The sequence below is a fragment of the Vulpes vulpes genome, chromosome 7 (assembly GCF_048418805.1).
Source record: "Vulpes vulpes isolate BD-2025 chromosome 7, VulVul3, whole genome shotgun sequence".
In the NCBI taxonomy this organism is placed as follows: domain Eukaryota; kingdom Metazoa; phylum Chordata; class Mammalia; order Carnivora; family Canidae; genus Vulpes; species Vulpes vulpes.
In genome coordinates this window covers 66,051,355-66,074,782 of record NC_132786.1, presented here as the reverse complement: position 1 = coordinate 66,074,782, position 23,428 = coordinate 66,051,355, and the positions used below count along the sequence as shown (strand labels likewise).

At 65.2% G+C, this 23,428-nt stretch overlaps 3 protein-coding genes across 17 annotated transcripts; 2 read left to right on the top strand and 1 right to left on the bottom strand.

Moving 5' to 3' along the window:
- Positions 1-437: 437 nt before the first annotated feature.
- MRPL55 (mitochondrial ribosomal protein L55) lies at positions 438-3,647 on the bottom strand. Its single transcript, XM_025988698.2, has 4 exons — positions 3,510-3,647; positions 2,918-2,974; positions 972-1,170; positions 438-625 (listed from the first exon to the last, which is right to left on the bottom strand). Exons 2-4 carry the CDS (start codon positions 2,941-2,943, stop codon positions 476-478), a joined length of 375 nt encoding a protein of 124 aa, XP_025844483.1. The 5' UTR covers positions 2,944-2,974; positions 3,510-3,647; the 3' UTR covers positions 438-475.
- Positions 3,640-9,955, top strand: GUK1 (guanylate kinase 1). 12 transcript variants are annotated; one of them, XM_072763983.1, is made up of 10 exons: positions 4,289-4,370; positions 4,586-4,718; positions 5,817-6,000; positions 7,457-7,570; positions 7,902-7,943; positions 8,344-8,440; positions 9,156-9,300; positions 9,381-9,465; positions 9,581-9,666; positions 9,779-9,955. In XM_072763983.1, the coding sequence occupies exons 4-10, from the start codon at positions 7,459-7,461 to the stop codon at positions 9,812-9,814; spliced, it is 603 nt and encodes a 200-aa protein (XP_072620084.1). In that variant the 5' UTR covers positions 4,289-4,370; positions 4,586-4,718; positions 5,817-6,000; positions 7,457-7,458; the 3' UTR covers positions 9,815-9,955. The 12 variants fall into 12 exon arrangements, 11 of the variants coding, with proteins under 11 accessions (XP_072620080.1, XP_072620079.1, XP_072620082.1 ...); XM_072763982.1 differs by lacking the exon at positions 4,289-4,370 and having other exon boundaries at positions 4,561-4,718; XM_072763984.1 differs by lacking the exon at positions 4,289-4,370 and having other exon boundaries at positions 4,574-4,718; positions 9,156-9,294.
- Positions 9,956-10,748: 793 nt separating this feature from the next.
- Positions 10,749-19,505, top strand: GJC2 (gap junction protein gamma 2). Of its 4 annotated transcripts, none has more exons than XM_072763972.1 (2): positions 10,749-10,925; positions 17,311-19,505. In XM_072763972.1, the coding sequence occupies exon 2, from the start codon at positions 17,330-17,332 to the stop codon at positions 18,620-18,622; it is 1,293 nt and encodes a 430-aa protein (XP_072620073.1). In that variant the 5' UTR covers positions 10,749-10,925; positions 17,311-17,329; the 3' UTR covers positions 18,623-19,505. The 4 variants fall into 4 exon arrangements, with proteins under 4 accessions (XP_072620073.1, XP_072620076.1, XP_072620075.1 ...); XM_072763975.1 differs by lacking the exon at positions 10,749-10,925 and adding an exon at positions 10,943-11,278; XM_072763974.1 differs by lacking the exon at positions 10,749-10,925 and adding an exon at positions 11,279-11,487.
- The last annotated feature ends 3,923 nt before the right edge of the window (positions 19,506-23,428 follow it).

Here is a 23,428-nt window from a genome sequence, read left to right as displayed (position 1 = left end):
CAGGCCTGGGCCAGGCCAGCGACAAGTGGAAATGTTGGGGCTTGCCCTTTTGGTCTTGCAGAAGCCTGGCCAGGCTGAAACCCACCGCTGGAGCAGAAGAATGGCAGCCGACCACAGGTTTGTTGGAGCCACAGGGGCCACAAGCCCAGCTGAAGGCACCTCCCTTTGTGGGCCAGTCCACTGACAGCCCATACCGGCATCCCTGACACCCTGCTCCTCCCACTCTCTTCTTGAGGGCCCCTGGCCCCCAAGGCTGCAGCTGGTCAGGGAGTGAGGGGCTCCAGGGCCCTCTCCTTCCTCCTCCCACACGGGCACTCCCTTCAGACCTCGTCTGAACACCACAGCCTGACCCAATCCTTAGCCACCTAGCCCTCTGGGTCGCAGAGAGCTCACAACAGACTCGAGCGTGCAGGAAGGAAAGGCCAGGTGGAGGCAGCTTCGAGAACACACGGTTTAAGGACACTTCCAGGCCTGGTCATTTTTTCATCCAAAACTGCTTGTACCGCTCCACGTCGAAGTCATCATAGAGCTCTGGCTCCTCCTTTTTCTTCTGGACCTGTGACTCTCGTTTCCGGAACCGTGCCCGCCTCTCCTCTGGGGACAGGGCATCCAGGTCCACGGGCATCTGTGGGGAAGGGCATGCACAAGCTCACTTCGAGGGCCTAGGACCTTGTCCCTGCTTCCACTTCACCTCATTCTCCACTCTGTATTTAGGGCTTTTACGTTCTGCTGGGTTTTCTCTGTCATCAGAGCTCTCCATCTTTACACATTGTTTTCTCAAGATTGATCATCGTTACATACGCAGCTCACCGCTGCTGTCTGGTCTGACAGATGGGGTGACCACTCCACCTCCAGCAATCCCAGATCATGGCTTCTCCCCCTACTCCCCGCTTTAAGCTGCTTGTGGGCACAGCCCACGAGCCCCTGGAGGAGCAGCTGCACCCCAGGGAGCACTGGGGAGGGAGGCATACCTCGAGTATTCGTCGTGGCTCCCGATAGCGGATGTGGATGGTGGAGCCATCCTGCTTGACCAGGAGCACAGGGTAGAGGCGTGCATAGGCTTGTCGGTGCACACGCGTGAGCAAGGCCCTGTTGCTGTCAGCCTGCCAGGAGGATGTGTGTAGGCGACATACTGGAGCAGCCCCCGTCAGTACCTGCTGCCGCAGCAGGCTACAAACACACGTTCTGGTCAGTGGCTGGTGCTCGGACCCAAGCGCCCATGCAGCTCAGGCTGTCCAGCTCCTGTGGGGGCATGCGGTGACGCATACCAGACTGGAGTGTGGTCAGAGCAGCCCCTGCCCCGTGGAAGAGGCTGCAGGGGCAAGTGCAGGGACCTTCTGGACAAGTGACGTCAGAGGTCAGCAGCCAGGCCCCCAGTGGGCTGAGAGCAGGGTCACCACACAGCATCAGGCAGGAAAGATTCCAGGGGAGCAGAGACCTAGTGCCATAGCCTGGACCTTTGTGTCTCCCCCAAATTCACACACTGCAGCTCTACCTCCATGAGATGACATCAGACGAGGGAACCCTAGAAGGTCATGAGCCTCCCCCATCCCCCCACAGTGGGACTGCTGCTCTTAGAAGAGCATTCAGGACCAGGAAGGCAGGCTTTGGCAGAACTTAACCCTGCCTGGACCCTGACCTCAGACTTGCAGCCTCCAGAACTGCCAACAGAGGAAGCCGCCCACCTGTAACCAACACCCCTAGGGTCCACCTGGCTTCTGAACGCAGCAGGCAGCTGGACTCCCTGCACACAGCAGGGTGTGCCTCCAAGAAACCAGAAGAGGAAGCCCCATGCGGGCCACCTATAGGGGCTACAGGACCCCAAAGCTGTCTCTCCCCCACCCGTCCCCCTCCCACGACCCCAGGTTGTGACAGGGTACAATTCCACACCTCCCTGGAGCTGCCAGGCATTCCAGGAGTAGCCCTGCTGCCCAGTGCTGTGTCTGACGCCACCAAGTGCCTTCAGAGGGCTCCCTGGCTGTGAGTGGTAGAGCCACTGATGGACGAAGCCCAAACCATCCCCTCTCTGGCTCCTGGTGAGTCCCCATGCTCTGCAGGCTTTCACTCAGCTCTCAGGATCTCCGGTTCCACAGAGCAGCAGTACAGCCCCTGCACAGGCACCTGCCCTGGGTGGCGTTCCCAGCACCCCTCGGCCTGAGGGTATGGTACCTATGCATCCTCCACTAGACCCCACAGCCCTAGCTGCAAGAACCACATCTTATTTGCTCTGAAGTCCCAGAGCCCCAACTGGGCACTCAGTAAATTTTGGCAAAAGAAACACCGGCAGAGAGGAGACAGATGGCCAGCTCCAGCGCCAGAGAAGCCTGTGGTTAGGCTGGCAGGGCAGGAGCAGCACTGGGGAGAGGGCACATGGCCACCCTGAGGACCCTGGGCCGGTGGACTGCGGGGGCCGGGGCGGGGGGGGGGGGGGGGGGGAGGCGGCTTCTGCAGGGCTGAGAACACAGCGGATGCTCCCTGTCCTATCAGCAAGACAGGGCTACAGGGGGAACTCTCCTAGGGCAGATGCCCTGCAGGAAGGCAGCAGCCAGAGTCCCTTGGCTCCTTTCACCCTGATGGCGGTGTCAGGAGCCCCCTCCGCCCCATATCCACAGAGCCAACTAGAGACTGGCTCTGCTTCTGTCCTCATAAAAACCACCCTCAGGCCACACTTGTCCTGTCGGGGAGACCAAGTGGTTTCAGTGGGAACAGCAGGCAGGCATGGCTCTCTCCACGGACCCAGAGCCAGGCTGGGCTGCAGATCTGAACAGGAAAGTCACGGTGACGGTGTGTTTCCTGCGGCCTCCCTCAACCCCTGCCAGGGTAGCCATCCACACCCCCCTGCCTGCTCCAGAGCAAGGTGCTGACCACCCCTCTAGCACCCAGACAGCAGGCCAAGGGGCCCCAAGTCCCCACTTACCCAAGCAGGTTGCCCCTGGCGGCCATTCCTCCTGAGGGCCCCTGTGGCAGCTGAGGCCTGGGGAGGGAATAAAACAGGGTTTCCCACCTCATTAACCTTCGCCTAACCCCAGGGAGAGCTCGGACACATGTTGTCTCCCACAGAGGCATCCCCTCCAGGTCTCTGTCCTCCCCGCGACCTGTCAGGCTGCCCCCCCCCCCCCCCCGCAACTCGCTGTTAGACTAAGCTGTGGACGGTCTCCGAGCGCCAGATGCCGGGAAGCGGTCCTGAGCGCGGAGAGGGGATCAGCGGGACGGGAGGTCAGCGGCGGGGAGGGGGGTCGGCGGGACGGCGGGACGGCGGCGATTCCCGGCGGACAGCGGCGTGCGGACCGGGACAGCGGGGACGCACGGCCGCTCCTCCCGCGCGCAGGGCCCCGGGGCGTCCGTGCCAGTGTCCGCGACCGCGAGCGTGCCTCGGCCCCCCGGGAGTGTGGGCAGCCCTCCCCGCGCCCCGGGAAGACGGGCTGCCGGGCTGCTCCCGACGCCGCCGCCCTCGAGCGCCGGCGGCGAGGCCCGGACCACCCGTCGGGAGCGCCCTTCCCGGCACCGACCTGACCCCGTCCCCCAGCTCGGGGCCACCTCGCCTACGTCCTCCGCCCTCGCGGCGTCGCACGGTGCTGACGCAACCCTGAGGGGCGGGCGGGGCCGGCGCCGGGCTGTGACGTTAGCCCTTCGGGCGGAGGCGTGCTGGCGCGGTGCTGTGACGTAGCCCCGCGGGCGGCGGCGACGGCGGCGGCGGCGGCGGCGCCCCCCCTCATGCTGCGACGCCCGCTGGCCGGGCTGGCGGCGGCCGCCCTGGGCCGGGCCCCCGCGGACGGTGAGAGGCTGGCGCCGGGGCTCTCGGAGTGCGCGAGCGGGTTAGCGCGTTCCCCCGTGGACGCGGCGGAGCGAGGGGCGGGCGGGCGGCGCTCCGAAGCCGTCCGGAGCGCGCGGGTCTGCGCGGGAGCCGTGGCGAGAACCGGAGCTGCTCCCAGGGTCGGCAGGGCCGTTCCGGGGGTCGGGGGGGACGCTTCCGGCCAGGCGCCGCGCTCCCGCCTCTGCGGCCCGTGCCGGGAGCGAGCGCAGGGGTAGAGCGGGGGGCATGCGGACCGCTCGGTGTGGCCGGCCCTGTCCTGAGCGCCGCGTGTTCCCGCACTCGGGGACGGAGGCTGGACCGGAGTGGGGCGGGCCTGCTGCCGCCTCGGGCACGCGGCCACGCCGGGGTACGCTCTGCCGGGGCGTCCGGGGCCCCGCGCGCTCTGCCGGGCGGCCTTGCGGAGCGTGCGCGGGTGACGCTGGCCGCTCCGCCCCTCCACGTTCCGGATCCGGCCCCCCCGGCCCCCTCCGGCCCCCTCGGCTAGCCTGCGGCGCGTCTGGCTCCTGGGCGTCTTTCAGCCTGTCGCAGGAGCACAGACAGGAGTCAGGCTTGCTGCGTACGGGTGGTTGCTGCGATTACACGGGGCTTTGGGAGCAGAGGGAGGGGTGAGCTCAGCTGGCCTGGAGCTGGCCTGGGGTGCAGGACGGGGGCCTGCCGCCTTCCCAGCTGTCACTGGTCCTTTCCCGCCAGGAGGAAGGGGAGGAGTTAATGGCCAGTGGGGGGGGGGCAGGCATGGTTTTCTACTGAGTCCCCAAATGTGGACCTTCCCAGACTGTTCTGTCACCCTGAGATCTTCTGGACCCTGACTGGGCATGCTTTGTGCTTCATCCACAAGGGGGCCTGGGGTGCTTCCGTCTCCGGACTTTGCACCCACAGCTGGACACCCCTGTGCTGCCCTTTTCTGGTAAGAGTGGCACTCCAGCGCTCCTCAGGGCCACCCACAGCCCAGGTCCCTGCTGTGCCTGCAGAGGTGCTGTCTGCTTGTGCTGACCAGGGTCGTGTTCTGGGAACCCCACCGAGCCCTTGCCCTGTGGCTGGATTAGCAGTCTTGGGGGTTATCACCTGCCGCATGTTTGTTTGCGGGCACAGTTCAGTCTAAGCAGCTTGTGTCTGTTTTCTGTAGTGTGTCGGGTGTAGCTGAGAGAGGGAGCACTGTGATAGGATTGGGGGTGGAAGCCGTCAACCCCCTGTCCAGAGGAAATGTGCAGCAGTGAGGGTGACCTACTGGGAGCACAGGTGTGGGGGCCATCACCTCTGCCCCCACCCTGCCTGCGCTTGCTCAGTGCTCAGGGCAGAGTGTCCCCTCTGAGGGTCTGGGCTCCTTCCTGCTCTGTAGCTCTGGTGCCTGGGGCCCCCCAGCCCTGCCCTGGAGCCGTCCACAGTTTCAGAGGGCCTGGCTTTCTTTCAAGGAAGTGGGGAGAGCAAGTGAGAAAAAAAGGTGTCTACTGCTTTCTGAGCGTCCCCTCTCAAGACAGGCTTGTATGAGGTCGCTTAGTTGGGATGTGTCCTCACATGGCCTGTCTCAGGGACAGCCATGACCAGCCGTTTTGGCCAGGTCCACTATGAGAGGGCACCCTGGAGCACAGCCAGGGCCTGTAGTGCCATCCCATGCTGGTGACTTTGCTCAGCACTGTGCATACGTGGCCCTGGGTGCCAGGCCAGGCTGCCCTGTTTTGGTCAGGTGAGCCTGTGCTTGTGGTGGGTGGAGCCAGCCTTGGGAGCAGGGAGGGAACTCGGCCCTGTGGGCCCCACGTGAGGACCCACTCAGTGCCCTTGGCAGGGCCAAGCTTCTGTGCCTACCCACCGTATCAGGGTTTCTGCACTTGAGGGAGGGCAGGAGGAGGTCTGGAGCCTGGGTTTGAGGGCCAGCGGGTGGGGGGTGGGGGGGCCAGGCAGGAGGATACTGGGAGAAGGCCGGCAGGGCGCGCCATTGCCTCCCAGCTGTGGAAGGGAGGGGGGCGGCCTTTGCCCTGGTGGATCTTGAGTACACCTTCCACTGCAGCCTGCTCAGGTGGGAGTGACCTGCACTGGCAGGGCTCTGGGGCACACAGCCTCCTGGGACAGGCCGGAGGGCCCCGGCGTCAGGTCAGGAGCCAGTAAGACCTGAGTGGCATGACCTGTGAGGGCGGCAGGCGCTGGGACTTCATGTGCACTGTGGGGCCCTGATGGAAGACGTGTCTTTCCTGGTAGGTTTGCTGTCTGCAGTAGCCAGAGCTGCCTGTGGGTTGGGGAGCAGGAGCTACACAGTGCTCAGGGCATGGGGGTGCCACGTCCTCCCATCCTTGGTGGGGAGCCCCTTTATGTTCTTCTGCCCCGGGACGTGGGTGCTCCCAGTCAGGTCCCAAGGTGCCCAGCCACATCTGCTGGATTGAGGGAGTGGTGCTGTGATCACCACTGGGCGGGTGTCCCCCTGTACTGCCATCTGGACAGCAGGGCCCAGGGAGACCTGCTCAGCCCTGCAGGCAGGAAGGTGGGGTGGGCGGGCAGTGGCACAGCACCATGCAGGCCGGGGACAGGCACGTGGTGGACAGAGCCAAGCCTTCTTTCCACACTCCACACCCCAGCCTGCAGCCCCACTTGGCTCGCCCCATCCCTAGCACCTGGGAAGTCCCACAGAGCTGGGGTGACCCCACCAGGCACTGAGCCTGGGCCTTGGACAGGAGAGCCTGGACTCCAGGACAGAGGGGGAGTCCAGTGGGGTTGTGGCTAAGTTGAAAAACATGTCGTTGAGCAGGACACCTGGTAAGGTGAGGTGTCACTGGAGGTGACGCTCACATGTGCGGCCTCAATCGGCTCATGTGTGCTCAGCAGGGGATCCCTCCTGCTCCATCCTCCTGGGGTGGTGTCCTCTCGGGGCAGTGTGTGTGGCGGGGTGGTCTCAGAATAGCCGCCTTGAGCCAGATTACCATGTTGGCCTACATCAAGGATTAGGAAAGCCGGTGGCCCCGTGGCAGCCCTCGGCCGGAACACTGGGCAGCCCCAGGGAATCTGGCCCTGCCCTTGGGGACCCTGGACAGGAACCTGCCAGGAGGGGGCGGCGCCAGCTCCCCACACACCCTCCCGGCCTCCCTATGGCAGGCTGTGCCTGGCCCTCCTCACATGTGGCACCTCGTGCCTGGGTGGGGGGGGAGCTGCCTCTTCCCTCTGTCCTGGGGGGGTGGGGCCAGCTGCCTTGGGAGGGATTAGTGCCCGGAGGGTGGGGCGTGGGCCTGGTTACCACCCCTGCCAGCTCTTCAGGGAGCCCAGGCTGTGAGGAGGCTGTGAGGAGGCTGCAGCCCGGGGTGGTCGGGTGGGTGCAGAGCTCCCCTCCTCCCGTGTGGGGTGGGGGTGGGGGGCAACTGTCCACCTGCCAGCTTCCTGGGGCCCCACATCAGAGCAGTTAGGATGCTGTGGTCCCTCCGGCTGGGCCCGGTGGAATTGTTCAGACCAGGCCTTGGGTTCCACAGATGGGTCTGAGGCTGTGGGGCAGGGTGCTGGGGGCACAGGGCACCTTCTGTGGATGGGGAGGGAAGCCACAGGTGGGCTCTAAGTCCAGGGCCTGCAGCTCTGCCCCAGCCGTGGGGTTGTTCACATGTCCGCATGCGGGGGGGCGGGGGGGGCGTGTCCCTCCAGCCTTGCTGACACCACTCCCCTTACCCGCAGGGATGTCGGGACCAAGGCCTGTCGTTCTGAGTGGACCGTCAGGGGCAGGGAAGAGCACCCTGCTCAAGAGACTGCTGCAGGAGCACGGCAGCATCTTTGGCTTCAGCGTGTCCCGTGAGGCCCTGGCTCAGGGAGCCTGAAGGGGGGATGGGGGGCTGGGCCCCCTGCTGACCTGACCCTGACCCCCTCACACCTACCCACAGGGAGAGTCCCTGCACTGCTGACCCCGACCCTGAGCCCCCACACCCACCCACAGGGGGGGTCCCCGCACTGCTGACCCTGACCCTGAGCTCCCACACCCACCCACGGGGAGGGTTCCCGCACTGCTACCCTGATCCTGACCCCGTACACCCACACATGGAGGCTGAGCCAGGCCCTGTGGGGAGGACCATGGATGGAGTATAGGGACCCTGGGCCCATATGGATCCTGGGTGCTCGTTCCTAGACACCACAAGGGACCCGCGGCCTGGAGAAGAGAATGGCAAAGGTGAGCTGGGTCCTCGGGTCCTCCTGCAAGGCAGGCGGACTTGGGGCATTGGTGTCCAGACGGGGTGGGGGCCCCGACGCCCTGTGGAGATCTCCACAGGCCCTTCTCTTGGCTTGTGGGCCATTCTCCATGCACCACGAGGGTCTCTGTGGTGGTAGCAGGACCCAGGAAGTCCCTTCCACCTCCCCTGCCCATGCTGACTGGCCCCCCGGCCCCCAGGAGCCTCCCCCAGGGAGCCCATGGTTTCCAGGCTCCCTGAGCAGGGGCGTGTAACCACATGCTGTGTGCACGGATGCTCCCTGCTTGATGGCCAGTGCAACCCCCCTGTGAGCCAGATGGGTCCCTTCCCTGAGGGCCCTGGGGGCTCAGCCACTGTGGCTCAGTGGACCCTTCCCTGCAGATTACTACTTCGTCACCAGGGAGGTGATGCAGCGGGACATCGCTGCAGGCGACTTCATCGAGCACGCCGAGTTCTCGGGGAACCTGTATGGGACCAGGTGGGCCACTGCCAATGTTCTCTCCCTCCCAGAGGCTCTCCCTTTGGCTGGACCTAGGCAGGGGGTGCTCTCTGGGTTTTGGGGCAGTTGGGGTCAGTACCCACCCCGCCAGCACTCAGGGTGGGACAGCACTGGGGCTCTCCAGGCCACCTCCATCCACCTGGCCAAGCCCCTGGAAGCCAAGGGCGCCTCCAGACCCGTGTGTAGCGGGGACTCAAGGCATCTGGATCCCATAGGGGCATGGGCTGTGCTGGGCTCCCCTTCCCTCCTCATAACCCACAGTAGGGTCTTTGTTAGCACCTCCCATCTGTCTGGGATGCCTAGAGCTCCAGGCCCAGAGCCACGTCCGGGTCAGACAGGCAGGCCTGGGCAGGCCTCCATGTGCAGCCTGTCCCTGAGCCCCTGCAAGACCCATCTCACTGCACCCTAGGCACAGCTGGGAATGCTGGTGGGCCCCCAGAGGGAGTCCCTGGGGCCTTGGGCTGTGTGGTGACAGCCAGGACCCTGTGCCTTGGCCCACAGGCGCCCTCAGCCCCACAGAGGGCCCAGCACACAAGTGCTTCCAGAGAGCTGGAGGAGGTGCTGGGATCCGGGTAGGTTCCCATGCTCGCCCCGGCCAGGTCCACGCCCAGGGTATGGGCAGCGATGGTTCTGCTCAGGCTCCTCGAGACCACAGGAAGCCCCCTGAGCCATCCCTGTCTGTCTATTCCTGCAGCAAAGCAGCCGTGCGGGCCGTGCAGGCCATGAACCGCATATGCGTGCTAGACGTGGACCTGCAAGGCGTGCGTAACATTAAGAAGACTGACCTGCGGCCCATCTACATCTTCGTGCAGCCACCCTCACTGGATGTCCTGGTGGGGGTGGGGTGAGGCTGGAGCCCCAGGGCAGGAGCGGGAGCAGCAGGTGACCACAGAGGCTCTGACCCTCCCACATGTTTCAGGAGCAGCGGCTGCGCCAGCGCAACACAGAGACAGAGGAGAGCCTGGCCAAGCGGCTGGCTGCCGCCCAGGTGGACATGGAGAGCAGTGAGTGTGGGCGCCAGCGTCCCCCCTCCCCCCAGGCTCCTCATGCAGCACGGGAGTCCCTGGGGAGGAGGGCCCATGCCAACCTGTGTCCTTCCCCCCCATACACACCCCACAGGCAAGGAGCAGGGCCTGTTTGACCTGGTCATCATCAACGACAATCTGGAGAAGGCTTATCGGGCCCTGGAGGAGGCGCTATCAGAGGTGGGCTCTCAGGGGGCACTCAGGCCTGTTGTGCTTACAGGCCTGAGGGCTGGTAGAGGCTACGTGGCCTGTCAGCCGACCCTGGCCCCAACCCGCCTCCTCTCCGTGGCAGGAAATCAAGAAGGCTCAGAGGACCAGCTGCTCCTGAGAAGAAATGCCAGTGGTGTCCTCCCTGGTGGGGGTGCTGCCCACCTCTCCTGCTCAGGCTGCCACGGCTGGTAGACCCTGGCCTCTCCCCATCTCCTGGGAGCTGGGGTGGCCTCCAATAAAAAACTGCTGGGTTATGGTGTCTGTGAGCCCGTGGATTGCCCTTTGGGCCAGGGATTTGGGGACGGGCTGTACATGTGCACCCCCACTCCTGGCAGCCCATCCCTGACCAGCCGCACGTGCTGTGCAGCACCTGCTGCTCTGGGCTGCCAGCCCGACTTCCTGTGCCCCATCTTCACATCAGGGATTGGCAGCAGCTGCCCCCCATCAGGTGTTGGGTACATCCCCTGCAGCTGGGCTGCTTCCTGCCCGAGGCCCCAGTGGGTATGGGGCCCTGGCAGGAGCAGATGGGTCTGCTGGCCTCTCCTGCTGCCCTGTGGAGGTGCCCTTAGGCTGTGGGGAGGGCACAGAGCTCACCCTGCCTGAGCCCTTTGTCCTCAGGGTCCCTGAGCTGAGCTGTGGTGGCTGAGGGACAGCACTGCTGCCCCAGGAGGGAGGCCAAACCCTGCGTCCTGTGGCCCATCCCAGTCCAGTGCTGGGCTCCGGGGGGGACATGGGACTTAGGGGTCCAGGGAGATACCTGGAGCCAGGGTGCTGTGGAGGGTGGGAGACGTGCTACGCCTGGGATGTGCTCTTGGGACCCAGGCAGAAGCCAGACGGGGTGGGTGGACCCTGTCCCAAAGCACAGATGCACCAGGAGGGTAGGTGGGAGCCTGGCCTGGATGCGAGGGTTCCTGGGCCTCCCCATGCCCAGGCCTGAGGCAGGTGAGGCGGGGCCAGCCTGACATGAGGGAAGGGGAGGGAGGGGGCCGTAGGGGACGCCCCTTCCTACTCTGGGCCCTGTCCAGCCCCGGACAATCGGGAATTCACACCCTAGGCCTTGGGGGGAACAATGGAGCCCTTGAAGGCCCTCCCCCTGCATTGTGCTTGGTGGTGAGAGGTGGCCCTGGGTCAGGCCCAGGACTCAGCCAGGCATACACCCTGAAGGGCCAGTGTCCAGCCGGCTGGCAGGTGGAAGGGCTCAGGGACTCCTACTTCCTGGCCTGGAGAAGGTAGGGCCCTGTCCAAGGGACCAGATGTGGGCATCAATTTGGAGATGAGCGTCATGCGACATCTCTGTGGGCACAGGGTCTTGGCCCAGGCATCCCCTCCTGCAGTGGCTGCCCCTAGGGGACCACAGGTACTTAGCGTGGCCAGACCAAGGCCCCCCTCCCTGATGTGGGGGGACAAAGTGATGATGGGGGAGGGGGCCCTACTCAGGCCAGCTGGTGAGCAGGAAGGGAGGGGGTGCGCCTGGAACCTTCCCTGGCAGCTGGGACTTCTCAGGCTGCGTTGTCCAGCCAGCTCCTGCTGGCCAGGCAGCTGCAGCATGTCCAGAGGCTGGGCTTCAGACCCATCGGGCCTGGTAGGAGGCTGGGGAGGCTTCCCTGTACACATAGGCGGAGGAACTGGGGTGGGCACACCTGCCCACCCCACACCCTGCTTCTGACCCGGCCTGAGGTTCCTTCCAGGCGCCTGGTAGACACCAGTTCCTCAGGTCTGGGCCCTAGGGTCACTGAGAGCAGACTTGAGCCTGTTCCCCAGGAGCGGCCCCCAGTGTGCCAGATGTCGTGAGTGAGTTGTCTGGGCGACCCAGGCAGGAATGGGGAGAGGGCGGGTGGCCAGGCTCTGCTGTGGGGCAGGGATCTGTACCAGGTGGGCTGGAGCGGGTGCCGAGGATGTGCGGAGTCCGGTGGGGTGGGAGGAGTGGAGTCACCCAGAATGGCTAGAGGGGTGGGTGGATGCAGCCTCCAGGCCTTGCCAGCAGGGCCTGGGCAGGGCTGGAGGGCCCCACAGGGTGCTCCCCCAGGTCCCAGCCCTCCCCCACGCCCGGGGCCCCAGGGCTCCCCGTAGGAGGACCACCCTCACATCAGGGTTGCAGTGGGAGTGGACAGAGAGGGGCCCCTGGGTCCTTGGCGGGTACTGGCCCAGCCAGCTTCCCAGGTGCATCTGCCTCTGCTGAGCACAGGTGTGGTAGGAGTGGAACACACCAAAGGCCTGGGGGAAGGGGCTCAATAGGGGAGTAGGGGAGTGTGCATGCGTGCGTGCCCTGTGTGCCAGTGCCACAGTCTGCACATGCACCAGGCCAGCCCAAGAACCTTGAGGATGGGGACCTGTGAACCCCTTGGGCAGGACCTGCAGACAAGCCAGGAGCAGGAGGGGGCATGAAAGGGGAGCCTAGTGGGAGCTGTAGAGGGGAAGGGGGAGCCTGGGGGTGTGGAGGAGGAGGGAGGCTGTAGAGGTGAGGCGAAGGGGGGGTGAAGGAGGGAGGCTGAAGAGGGGACAGGGAGCCTGGGGATATGGAAGGGGAGGGAGTCTGCAGAGGGGGGCGCCTAGGGGTGTGGAGGGGGAGTGAGGCTGCCAGAGGGGAGGCTGGTGGGGGAGTCGGGAGTGTGTGGAGGGGCAGGGAGGGAGGCTGTGAGGGCCGGAAGCCTGGGGGCTGGTCCTCAGCACACTGAGTGCTGGCTGCTGCAGGGGTGGGTGGATGTGCATTCCCTGCCCCTCCCCCCCAGGCAGCCTGGAGTCCACACTGTGGGATTGGATGGTGCAGGTGGAACCTGACTGGGGCGGCCAGGATGGGGGTCCAGGGGCAGAGACCCAGAGGGGAACCCCAAGGAAGCAACCCCTAGCAGACAAAGGGGGTCCGCGGGTGAGTCCTGAGGCCAGGCCAAGCTGACCTCAGGGTGCTTATGGGCGCTCACAGGTGGATGAGTTAGAAAGGGGAGGAGCCTGGCTCTGGGTGGGGGGGGGACACTGCAGAGGAGCTGAGCGTTCTGGGGGGGGGCAAGCATTCTAGGGGGAGCGGAGCCTTCTGGGGGGGCTGAGCGTTCTGGGTTCTGGGGGCCCTGCCCACAGCCCCGCCTCACAGGGAGGAAGCCCCGCCTGGCCTGGAGGGGCTCCTGGGAGGAAGCAGGGCAGGGATGGGAAGGAAGCAGCTGGGCAGGCCCAGTTTCAGCCCCCCACGTGTCCCCCTGCCCTCCCAGGCTTGTTCAGGCTCAGGGGTGCGAAGAACTTCCTCCTCCACGGAGGCCACTGAGGTGGGGGGGTGCATAGGGGTGGCCTGGTGCTGCCTGAGCCCACCCCCTACCCCACCCCCGTGACCCGCTGGCCCCCAGCCCCACAATGGCCCCTCCCGCAACCCCGAAGTGACACCACCACCCCACCCCTGACCCAGCTCTGGGTGACATGCCATCTAAACGGACCCTCCTCCCCCTGTGTGCCCCCACCCTGGGCCTCAGGTCAGTGCCCCCGCATCCCCCTCCTCCGGGTCAGGGTCCTCTGGCAGCCAGGCCTGGTCCCCTGCCTGCAGCCTCCAAGAACCTACCTGGTAGCAGGGGGCCAGGCGCCCCTGCCTTCTCACACTGTCCCCTGGCCCTCCCGTTGTGGAGTCCAGCAGGGCACAGAGCATTCATCCTCACAGCTACTCTGGGGTGCCCAGGGTCTCAGGGGGCATCGAGTCATCCGGAGAGGGTGCCTGTGGGCCTCGGGTGCTCTGTTTCCTCACTTTGTCCGTGTTGATACCCCAGTCCCCGGGAAGGTCAGGTATTTGTGGGAGAATCTCCCATCACTTGGCCCCTGCTAACCCTGGTGCCCTAATGACTGTCTCTGCACAGGGGCAACCTGACCTGGGCCCCAGGCCGGCTTCTCACTTGGGTGGGGATTTGTGCCAGCTTGCATTGTCCCTCCTGGTATGCTGGCCCTCAGGACGGGAGCTAGGGGAGGGGGCTGCAGAAACTTTGGAATTCCCTTTCCTTCTACTTTCATCCACGTAATAGTTTCTAGCAGTAAGCACTCACCTCTACTTTATGCCTGGGGGGACTCCAGGACCCAGGCTGCACCACTCCTTACTCCTGCTACCCAGAGACGCAGCCCTCGCAGTGTAAGGACGTGTGTACGTGCATGCATGGATGTGTGCATGTGCTTGCCTGTGTGGGTGCATGTGTGTGGGCACACGTGTGCGCATGTGTGCATGAAAGCCTGTGTGCCCGCACACATGTGCACGAGAGCCCATGTGCCTGAGAGCCTGTGTTGCACACGTGTGCATGAGAACCCATGTCGATCCACGAGTCCATGAGAGCCCGCGTGGGCACATGTATGCCAGAGAGCCTGTGTGTCTGCACACAGGTGCATGAGTGTATGTCTGCCCGGGTGTGCATGAGAGCCCATGTCTGCGTGCGTGTGCCGTTCCACTTCCTCGATCTCGGGCACAGGCACATGCTCTGGCACATGTCTGACACCCACCACATGTCCACAAGTGCAGGGCTCTTTGCCGAGGAGGACCATGGTGCGTGTGTCCATTGCTGTGGGTGTTTTGCACTGCCACCCTGTGAGCTACCCAGCAAGGGACTAGGCGTGTGTACAAACCTCCCTACACACACGTCTCCGTGTCAGTCCCCGGGGAGCCATCGTGTCGTGGGCAGCTGAACATGGGCGCAGACCTAGGTGTCCCACGCTAACTCACGACTCCCCGCCCCTCCCCCAACGGGTCCAGTAGTGAGACACCCCCCCCCCCCCCCCCCCCCGCCGGTGAGGGCAGCGCTGCGGTCCCCGCCCCCAGGCAGGAGGGGCGGGGCATGGGCATGGACACGTGGGGGCGTGGCCGCGGGCGGGACGTGTGCCGCTTGGAGGGGTGGGTGTGGGGGCACGTGCAGGGTAAGCCAGGGCACGGAACGCAGGATGTTGACTGGCAGGAGTGTGTGCGGGGTAGGGCATGTGCAAGGTGTGAGCAGGGCGAGGACATGGGCGGGAGTGCACGTGGGCACATCCAGGAGGGCATGAGCCTGTGTATGTGTGTGTGTGTGTGTGTGTGTGTGTGTGTGTACCTGCCAGGGCAGAGCACAGGCCCTGCAGCCGTGGGCTCGACCTGGGGTCGCTTACCTGGGTGGCTGGTGCTTGGCTATGACTCTTGGGAGCCCTGGGAGCGGGAGTGGCAGTGTGCCTCCGGGGTTCAGGTCGCAAGGGGCGGCTAAGGGCTGGGGTCCCCTTCCTGCCAGCACCCGCGTGTGTCAGGAGGCATGGGGGGGGTGGAAGCCAGGATCTGGAGCCCCATCCTGCGTGGTCCTGATGCCAGGCCTGGGCTCCTCCAGGCACAGCCAGTCAGTGCAGCCTTCTGGCTACTGCAGCGCTGGCGTCAGGCGGGTGCGACCCAGGCCCTGCACACACTGGGCACTGGCCCTCGTCTGAAGAGTAGTGGTGCTGCCACCTGTGAGCCTCTGCCCCCTACCCAAAGGGAACTTGAGTCCCCACTGTGCTGGGAGACCTCGGGGAGAGCCTCCTGCTCCCCAGATGGCACCCTCCCCCCACCCCGCCCCCAGACTGAGGGGCCTGCAGGGCCAGACCTGATGGGAGGCGTCACCTCCAGGGATATGACCCTCACACCTCGGAACGGGCTGCACAGTGCACACCTGGAGCTGGCCAGGGGCCTGTGGGGACAGGGACCCCCGGGGACTGGTGGGCCTACAGCAAGCTCTACTGCACGCCTAGAGCACACACCAACAACTCTTCCTCTCTGCTCCTCCTGGGGCCCCAGTCCTGGGAGGAAGAGAAGAGGTGGGGGCCCCCCTCCCCCCATGCTTCCCCCTTTTCTGGGTTTCTGCGGAGGTGGGGCTGTCAGGTTGGGGCGGGCACAGGTCCTGGGAGACCTGTGCTTAGAACCCCGGAAGGAAGAGCAGCCAGTCTGGGGGTTCAGGGGGTCAGAGACACTCCAGAGAGGGAGTCGGGGCTCCGGTGCGCAGCCCTGTGTGGGCGGGGTGGTGCATGTGTGTCTGTGTTCCCCGGGGGTGTGCACCTGTGCACCAGGCTGTAAGTGTGCACACGTGTGTCTGAGAGCTTGCACGTGTGCCAGTGCATTTGCTTGTAAATGTGTGCAGTCAGGAGCGGGTGTATCCTGTGTGCTCCCAAATACCCAAATGGACATCTGCGCATCTGATTGTGAGCGTGTGCACACATGAGCATGCAGGTGGGGGTTCACATGTGCAACCATACGCATGTATGCATCTGAGAAGGGCTTGTGCATGTGTGGCTCTGAGGGGCACTGCACACAGATGTGAGGAAGAAGGGTCATTTCCCCAGGAACCCCAGCTGCCCCCTCTTCCTGCCCCCACCCAAGGGGAGAGGCTCCAGCTGCATAAAGCTGAGCTTCCCCGAGCCCCTGCTGCTTCTGCAGCTCCATTCCACACCTGCCCACGCTGCCTCCCACGCAGAGGGAGGGGGCAGACGCACCTGACATCAGGGGTCTCCTGTCCCCAAACTCCCCCGACGCAGGTACTGGCCTTGGTCACCAAGTTGGGAGGGTGGGCGTTGGGAGGCTGACGCCCCTGTCCCCTTCCTGGAGGCAGAGAAAGATGAACAGCAGCGTCTGTCTCCAGGGCAGCTCATCCACAAGGGCCTCCCATCTGGGACGTGGCGGGTGGCCTTGTGGCTGTCTCCAAGGGTCACAGATGCCCTAAGGTCCCTGTGTCTTGCTGGACCAGTCCCTGTCCTGGACAGATGTCGGGCCTCCCTTGGCTTCCCAGAGGGGATGTCCTGCTATGTGGCCATAGGGTGGACAGGGTGGTGGTGTCGGGACAGGAGGGGAAGCAACCCCAAGGCTTGGGCAGCAGCGTGGGGACCCCACAGGTGCCTTCAGGGAGGCATGAAGGTGGGGGGTCCTTCGTGCAGAGGGAGGAAGCCAAGGCCCCACGCAGTTGTGGAGTGGAAAGCGGGGCACGGCGTGCTGCTAGGGGGCCTGGGGTTGGAAGGGGCTGGGTTGGGGGTGTGCCTGGATGGTGGGGACTGGGCTGCATGAGACCCTTTCCACTGACCTGCACACTGCCTGAGTGGGCTGGCCTTGGTCTCCCATGGGCTCTCAGGGTCTGGGCTGGGTCCCCAGAGCTGGGGGTGGGGCACAGTTTGCCAGGGGCCGGGCTTTGGTGGGAGGGTAGACAGGGTGCTGGAGCAGCTGCAGGCCGCTGGGATGTGGGAGGGACCTTGGGGTGAGCCAGGGGTATCCTGACTTCTCCCTTATCCCTCCTCAGGGCGAGGTCAGGACCCAGGGTGGGCATGGAGCTCCTGGAGGGTGGCAAGACACCCCCCTTCCTCAGGCAGGGTCCCTGGCTCCAGGCGCTGAGATGCGCCCAGTCCCCCCCAGTGCTCCATGACTCCTGCTCCAGGAGTGCTCCTCCGGTCCTCAGGTCCTAACCTCCCCACCCCACCCCACCCAGGAGAGCTCCTTGAGTCCCCTGGCACTGTCTCCCCTCCACACCCCTTCGGGAGCTGGTCCCGGCCAGCCCAAGTCCCCGCTGGTCTTGTCCCACCCCCTCCGCGCCCTGGGAGCGCCCCTTAGATCCGCTGGTTCACTACCCGCCCACCCCACCCTCTGCCCCGCCCCAGGTTGAGCTCCCCCTGCCGCCCCTGCAGGTCCCGCGCCCCCGCCCCTATGACCAACATGAGCTGGAGCTTCCTGACGCGGCTGCTGGAGGAGATCCACAACCACTCGACGTTCGTGGGCAAGGTGTGGCTCACCGTGCTGGTGGTGTTCCGCATCGTGCTCACAGCCGTGGGCGGGGAGTCCATCTACTCGGACGAGCAGACCAAATTCACGTGCAACACGCGGCAGCCAGGCTGCGACAACGTCTGCTACGACGCCTTCGCGCCCCTGTCGCATGTGCGCTTCTGGGTCTTCCAGATCGTGGTGATCTCCACGCCGTCCGTCATGTACCTGGGCTACGCCGTGCACCGCCTGGCCCGCGCCTCGGAGGAGGAGCGCCGCCGCGCGCCCCGACGCCGCCTGCCCCCCGGGGCCTCCGGCCGCCGGCCGCCCCGCGCGCCCCTGCCGCTTCCACCCCCGCCGCACCCCGGGTGGCCCGAGCCCGCCGGCCTGAGCGAGGAGGAGCCCATGCTGGGCCTGGGCGACGACGAGGAGGAGTCGGGGGCGGCCGACGGCCCGGGCGACGACGACGCGGAGGCCGAGGACGCGTTGGCGGCCAAGGGCGCGGGCCTGGACAAGGCGGCGGCGGTGGGCCCCGCGGGGCAGCACGACGGGCGGAGGCGCATCCAGCGCGAGGGCCTGATGCGCGTGTACGTGGCCCAGTTGGTGGCGCGGGCCGCCTTCGAGGTGGCCTTCCTGGTGGGCCAGTACCTGCTGTACGGCTTCGAGGTGCGGCCGTTCTTCGCTTGCAGCCGCCAGCCCTGCCCGCACGTGGTGGACTGCTTCGTGTCGCGGCCCACGGAGAAGACCGTGTTCCTGCTGGTCATGTACGTGGTCAGCTGCCTCTGCCTGCTGCTCAACCTGTGCGAGATGGCGCACCTGGGCCTGGGCAGCGCGCAGGACGCCGTGCGCGCCCGCCGCCCCGCGCCCGCCGCCCCGGGGCCCGCGGCCCGCCCGCCGCCCTGCCCGCCGCCCACCGGCCTGGCCTGCCCGCCCGACTACAGCCTGGTGGTGCGCGCGGCCGAGCGCGCGCGCCCCGAGCCTGACCTGGCGAGCCTGGCGCTGCGGGCGCTGCGGGACGGCCACGCGCTGGGGGAACGCGACAGCCCGCCGGGCCCCGGCCTCCTCGCTGCCGCCCGGGGCCCCGCGCGGCCCGGCGCCCCCGCCTCGGGCTCGGGCAGCGCCGCGTCGGGGGGCACGGGCGCGGGCGGCGGCCAGGCGGGGCCGGGCGGGAAGCCCCGGGCGGGCTCAGAGAAGGGCAGTGCCAGCAGTAGGGAGGGCAAGACCACGGTGTGGATCTGACGGGCGCCTCGCGGCGGCGCGGGGGCTGCGGGGGCTGCGGGGCGGGCAGCGGACGCGGCGGGCGCGCAGGGCATCGTCTGTCTTCTTCCTTCTCCTCCCCACCTCCGCGGGGACCCTCAATGTCGGGAGGCGGGAGGGGGGCACGCGCCATCTGCTCCATGTCCCTGCCGGTCCCTCCCCGAGCCCTCCTGTGTCCAGGGTAGGACGAGGACCCTGCGAGGGTCCCCAGCTCTGATCCCCAACCCGGAAGGGTGGAGGGGACTGTGGCTGGGGTACACTCCTCCCACCCCCTCCTAGCCGCTCCTGGCCCCCTGGCTGGCTGCCCGAGTAGGAGGGACCCCGCTGAGCGGGCAGGGGCTTCACCCTCTCCCCTGCAGCAGCCCACCTGCGTCACCCAGGGGCACCTGGGGGGGGGATGGGGGCACTGGGGGCACCGTGCTAGGTCCCTACTCCCTGTGGCCACCAATGGGGCTCCCTCCCCCCCTGCCCCCCTCCTGTTTCCTGCAGGGCTGAAAGCAATCCTAGGTCTTTCTTGAGCAGAAGGGGAAACCAAGGTTGGGATGGGCCTGGCCCCTGCTGGGCCCTGGTCCTCCCTCAGAGGGGAGCGTGCTCTCAGCTCCCTGCCGGACAGTGGTGATGCCATAAGACAGACCACAGCTGCTGGGGCTTCTCGTACTGTGCTGTGGCCCCTTCCTCTGAACACACTGAAGTTCTACAAACCTGTGGGCTCACTTTCTGCAGGTGGTGGTCAGGGCTTGGGTGGAGGCCATCCTGGGGAAGGGGTTCTGGGGTCCTCTGTGCCCCTTCTCTGCCCCCAGCCCCCTCCCTAATTCAAACACAGTTCCCAGGACAAAGGAAGCAAAATAAAACTAACTTTTGTTTACAGCTGCCTCCGTGGGTGCATGTGGACATGCACACCTATGTTGTGCATGCACACACGTGTATATAGTGTGGTGTGGACATGTAGGTGAGTGTGCATGCCTGTGTGTATGCATGTGTGATGCGTGCGGGTGTCTGTACATGCGCTTGTGTGTACCACTGCCCCCCAGGGATGCATGGCTCAGCTCCAGCTTTGCTGGGAGAAGCAAGGCTCAAGCCACGTGGGTGCCCTTCAGTGTCAGGCAGCAGGCCAGGGGGTCATGGCCGAACCCGCAGATGGTGAGAACAAAGAACACAGGCGGGTGGCGGGCACTCAGGGCACAGCATTACTGAACCTGGCCACAGCTGAGGGGAGGCTCAGCTGCTGCCAGCAAGGAGCCCCCTCCAACTCGACTTAGGGGACCCAGCATCCTCCAAAACAACTCAGGCCCCGAGCAGGCTGGGACAAGCCCTCCTGGCCGGCAAACCCTTGTCAGTGTCCCCGGCCCAGTGTCAGCCTGCCCGTGACACCAAGTGACGCTGGGTCCCCAGGGGCATCCAGCCCAGGACACGCTGGAGGCCTATGCATCCCTATTTGAGGTGTGCTACTGGTGGTGTTGTCCTGGGAGTCCAGGTCTCTGTGGTGGGGCCTCTCAGCGTGGCTCAGGCCGGTGACTCTGGTCCCCAGCCTGGATGTCACACTGTTTCCACGGTGGCCACAGGCCTGCGGGATCCAGGAGCCAACCGGACTCATTGTGGGGGGGGGGGGGTCCATGTTACAGTGAAGGGCACATGTGGAATAGGAAATCTGACGGTGGGGTCTCAGAGACCACCACCACCACATGGGCCCTGCCAGCCTGGGTCACCTGCATCCCCCATGGATGAAGGACCCTGTCCCCTCACCCAAGCTGGGGCCTGCTTGGTCACCTGCTCCCCCCCATAGGAAGAAGGACCCTGTCCCCTCCCCATGCTGCAGCCTGCTTGGTCACCTACTACCCCCCCTCCCATAGATGAGGGACCCCATCCCCTCACCCACGCTGGGGCCTGCTCCCAGGGACTTTGTGGTCACTTACCCTCCTCAAACCAGTGTCCTGACACCCCCTGTGAATTGCCTCTAGGGTGCAGCCTATCTGGTTTCTGTACCCCAATCCCCTCCCTCACCCCACTCTTAATTGGTTTGCATGCAATATGAGGCAGTTGGAGTCAGCAGGAGGAGGACCTGCCAGGGGGCTGCTGGGGAAACCATTCTGCTGTGAGTCCCTGGATACAGAAGGCAGATGTGGGTAGGCTAGGTATCCGTGCCCAGTGACTTGTGCCTACGCCAGCTTAGATGTCACATGAAGGTGTGTTTTCAGATGACATTGACACTGATAGCACACTTTGGTCAAGCAGATTGCTTTTGCCAGTGGAGGTGGGCCTCATCCAATCAGGTGATGGTCTGCCGAGTAAAGCCTGAGGTCCCTGCTCAGTCTGGGGATTAAATCTGCAGACAGGGCAGCTCGGTGGCGCAGCGGTTTAGTGCCGCCTTCAGCCCAGAGCGTGATCCTGGAGACCGGAATGGAGTCCCGCATCGGGCTCCCTGCATGGAGCCTGCTTCTCCCTCTGCCTGTGTCTCTGTCTCTCTCTCTCTCTGTGTCTCTCATGAATAAATAAATAATCTTAAAAAAAAAAAATCTGCAGACCAAGTAAAGTAGATGCCTGGGCCAGTGTGGGTGGGTCTGACCTAATGAGGTGAAGGCCTAAGCAGAACAAAAAGGTGGCATGGAAGGTAACTCACATTGCTGGGACAGACTCAGGCTGGGACTACAGCCCAGCTTATCATGCAGCCCATCATGCAGGTCGCCAGCCCCATCCCCACACGACCCCATTTCCTAAGATAAATCTCTCTCCCTCGACACATACCCTAGTGGTTTTGATTCTCTGGAGACCCCCCACTAATCCACATCCTAGCAGCCAAGGCTTGCTGACAGAGCACCCACCCCAGGGACACGGGGGCCCACATGTACCCCTAGGGATCCCCTGACTTCTGTGCCCTCTGCACGCAGGGACTTAGGCTCTGTGGTCATGCCGTCTCGGCTGCCCAGGCCTAGAGCCTACAGAACACTGACATGGCCTGATCCCACACCTGAAGGCGCCCTAAAGGACGTGGTGCCCAGGCTCTTGAGGCTCCTAACTCCCGGAGCTGGAGACACACCTGAGCAGTCCCCTGCACTCAATACTCATTCAGCTACTTGAACAAGCCCCTCTCCATGAGTGCCTCAGTTTCCCCATGCACCTGGGAGTGCTGTGAGGATGCAGGCTGAACCCAGGATGCAGGGCCAACCCCTAACTGCCCCCCATCTTCTGGTCCCTGCAGCGTGGAGGAGGCAGAGCCCAGGCCTTGCTGGGCTGGGGGGCCAGAGCAGACGGGATGGCCTTGTCTGGCTGTCATCCGTTTCCACAGCTGGAGCCAACTTGCTGGCACTGGGGCAACTGTGGAGGGCTGTGGGGAGGGGCTGCCCGGACGCTTCCCTTTGGGAAGGGAGGAGGCCGCGAGCAGAGAATAACAGGAAACCACCCCTGTCCCAGCAGCAGCTGGGAAGTCGAGTCCGGGACCCCTAGGCCTGCCGGTTTCCCAGCTCCCGGCTCTCCGCCCCTCCGATGGGGGGCACAGCGACGATGCAGCTGCCGGACTGACCCAGGTAGAGGAGTATGGGTGCCCGGGAGCCTCCGCGCCCAGACAGACCCGCGCCCCACCACCTCCACCACCTCCACCACCTCTGGCATAGAGCTGCACCCAGGAAGGCACAGCCCACACACTGGCGGGCTGGCCAGGCTGGCATGGAGAGCCCAGAGGGCCTCCTGGAGGAGGGGGCTTGGGGTGGCGCTGGTGGGTGGGTGGGGGCAGCCACCTGCCCTGAGGCTCTGGGCGTGGCAGTGACTTGAGGCAGAAGCCAAAGCTTCACTGGCTCTGTTTGGGTTGGGGAGTCCTTGAGCAGCCCTGGGGCAGGCAGCTGCTGCGATGCACAGTGCCGGGGGTGGGGGGGGGGCACTGGGAAGGTCAGGGAAGTTTCCGGGGGGTGCCTGCTGGCCAGAGCTGGTGGGAAAGCTCTCTTGTGCTGGCTGAGGGATGGGCTGACGTGAGGCCAGAGGAACGTGACCCCCAGCCCGTGTCGTCCCAGTGGCTTCCTCTCCATCCTCCCCGGGCACACAGGGAGGTGCCAGGTCACCTGTGGAATGCCAGGCTGGGCAGAGGAAGATCTTCTATAGAAAGGGCGCACAGCCAGCGGCCAGGGGGGACGCATACCAGGGCTGGCGGGTCACAGCCAGGGCGCCAGCCGGGAGGGGGGCCAAGGACCTGGGACACCCACACTCGTCATTGTGCCGCCAGTCAGGAGGGACTTGGCACCTCCTAGGTCCTGGGCAGCATGAGTGTGACAAGGGTTGGGAAGGGTGCAAGGGAGCCGGGTCAGCAGAGGTGCCGAGGCAGAGGGACAGGTAGGTCAGGGCCCCGGATGAGGCTGCTAAGGTGCTTGGACCATGCACGATGGGCCCTTCCATGGAGCTTGCCTGGACGCTGGCCTGTGCATTGCAACTGTTACCTGTGCCCCAGGGTGCGGCAGGGAGCCACAGAGACCCCAGATGCTGGTGCTTCACACACTAACCACATGAATCAGTGGGGCATTCAGTGTCTCAGAGAGTGGCCAGGGCAAGGGGGGGCAGTCTGGAGATGGCCGCAGGTGGGCAGCTGTGGGGTCGCTAGGTGCAGGACCACACTGCTTACCGTGGGATGCCACTCAGGGTGGCTGTGGCTCCAGCAGCCAGAGCCTTTTCAAGTGGTCTCTTCAGTACCCGAACCCAAGGAGACCACCCGGGTAGTCCCAGGGGCCATGCCGCAGGGGGACCTGGTGCCATGTGGAGCCCCAAGCTCCTGGATGCAGGTGTGCAGAGGGAGGTGTCCCAAAATTT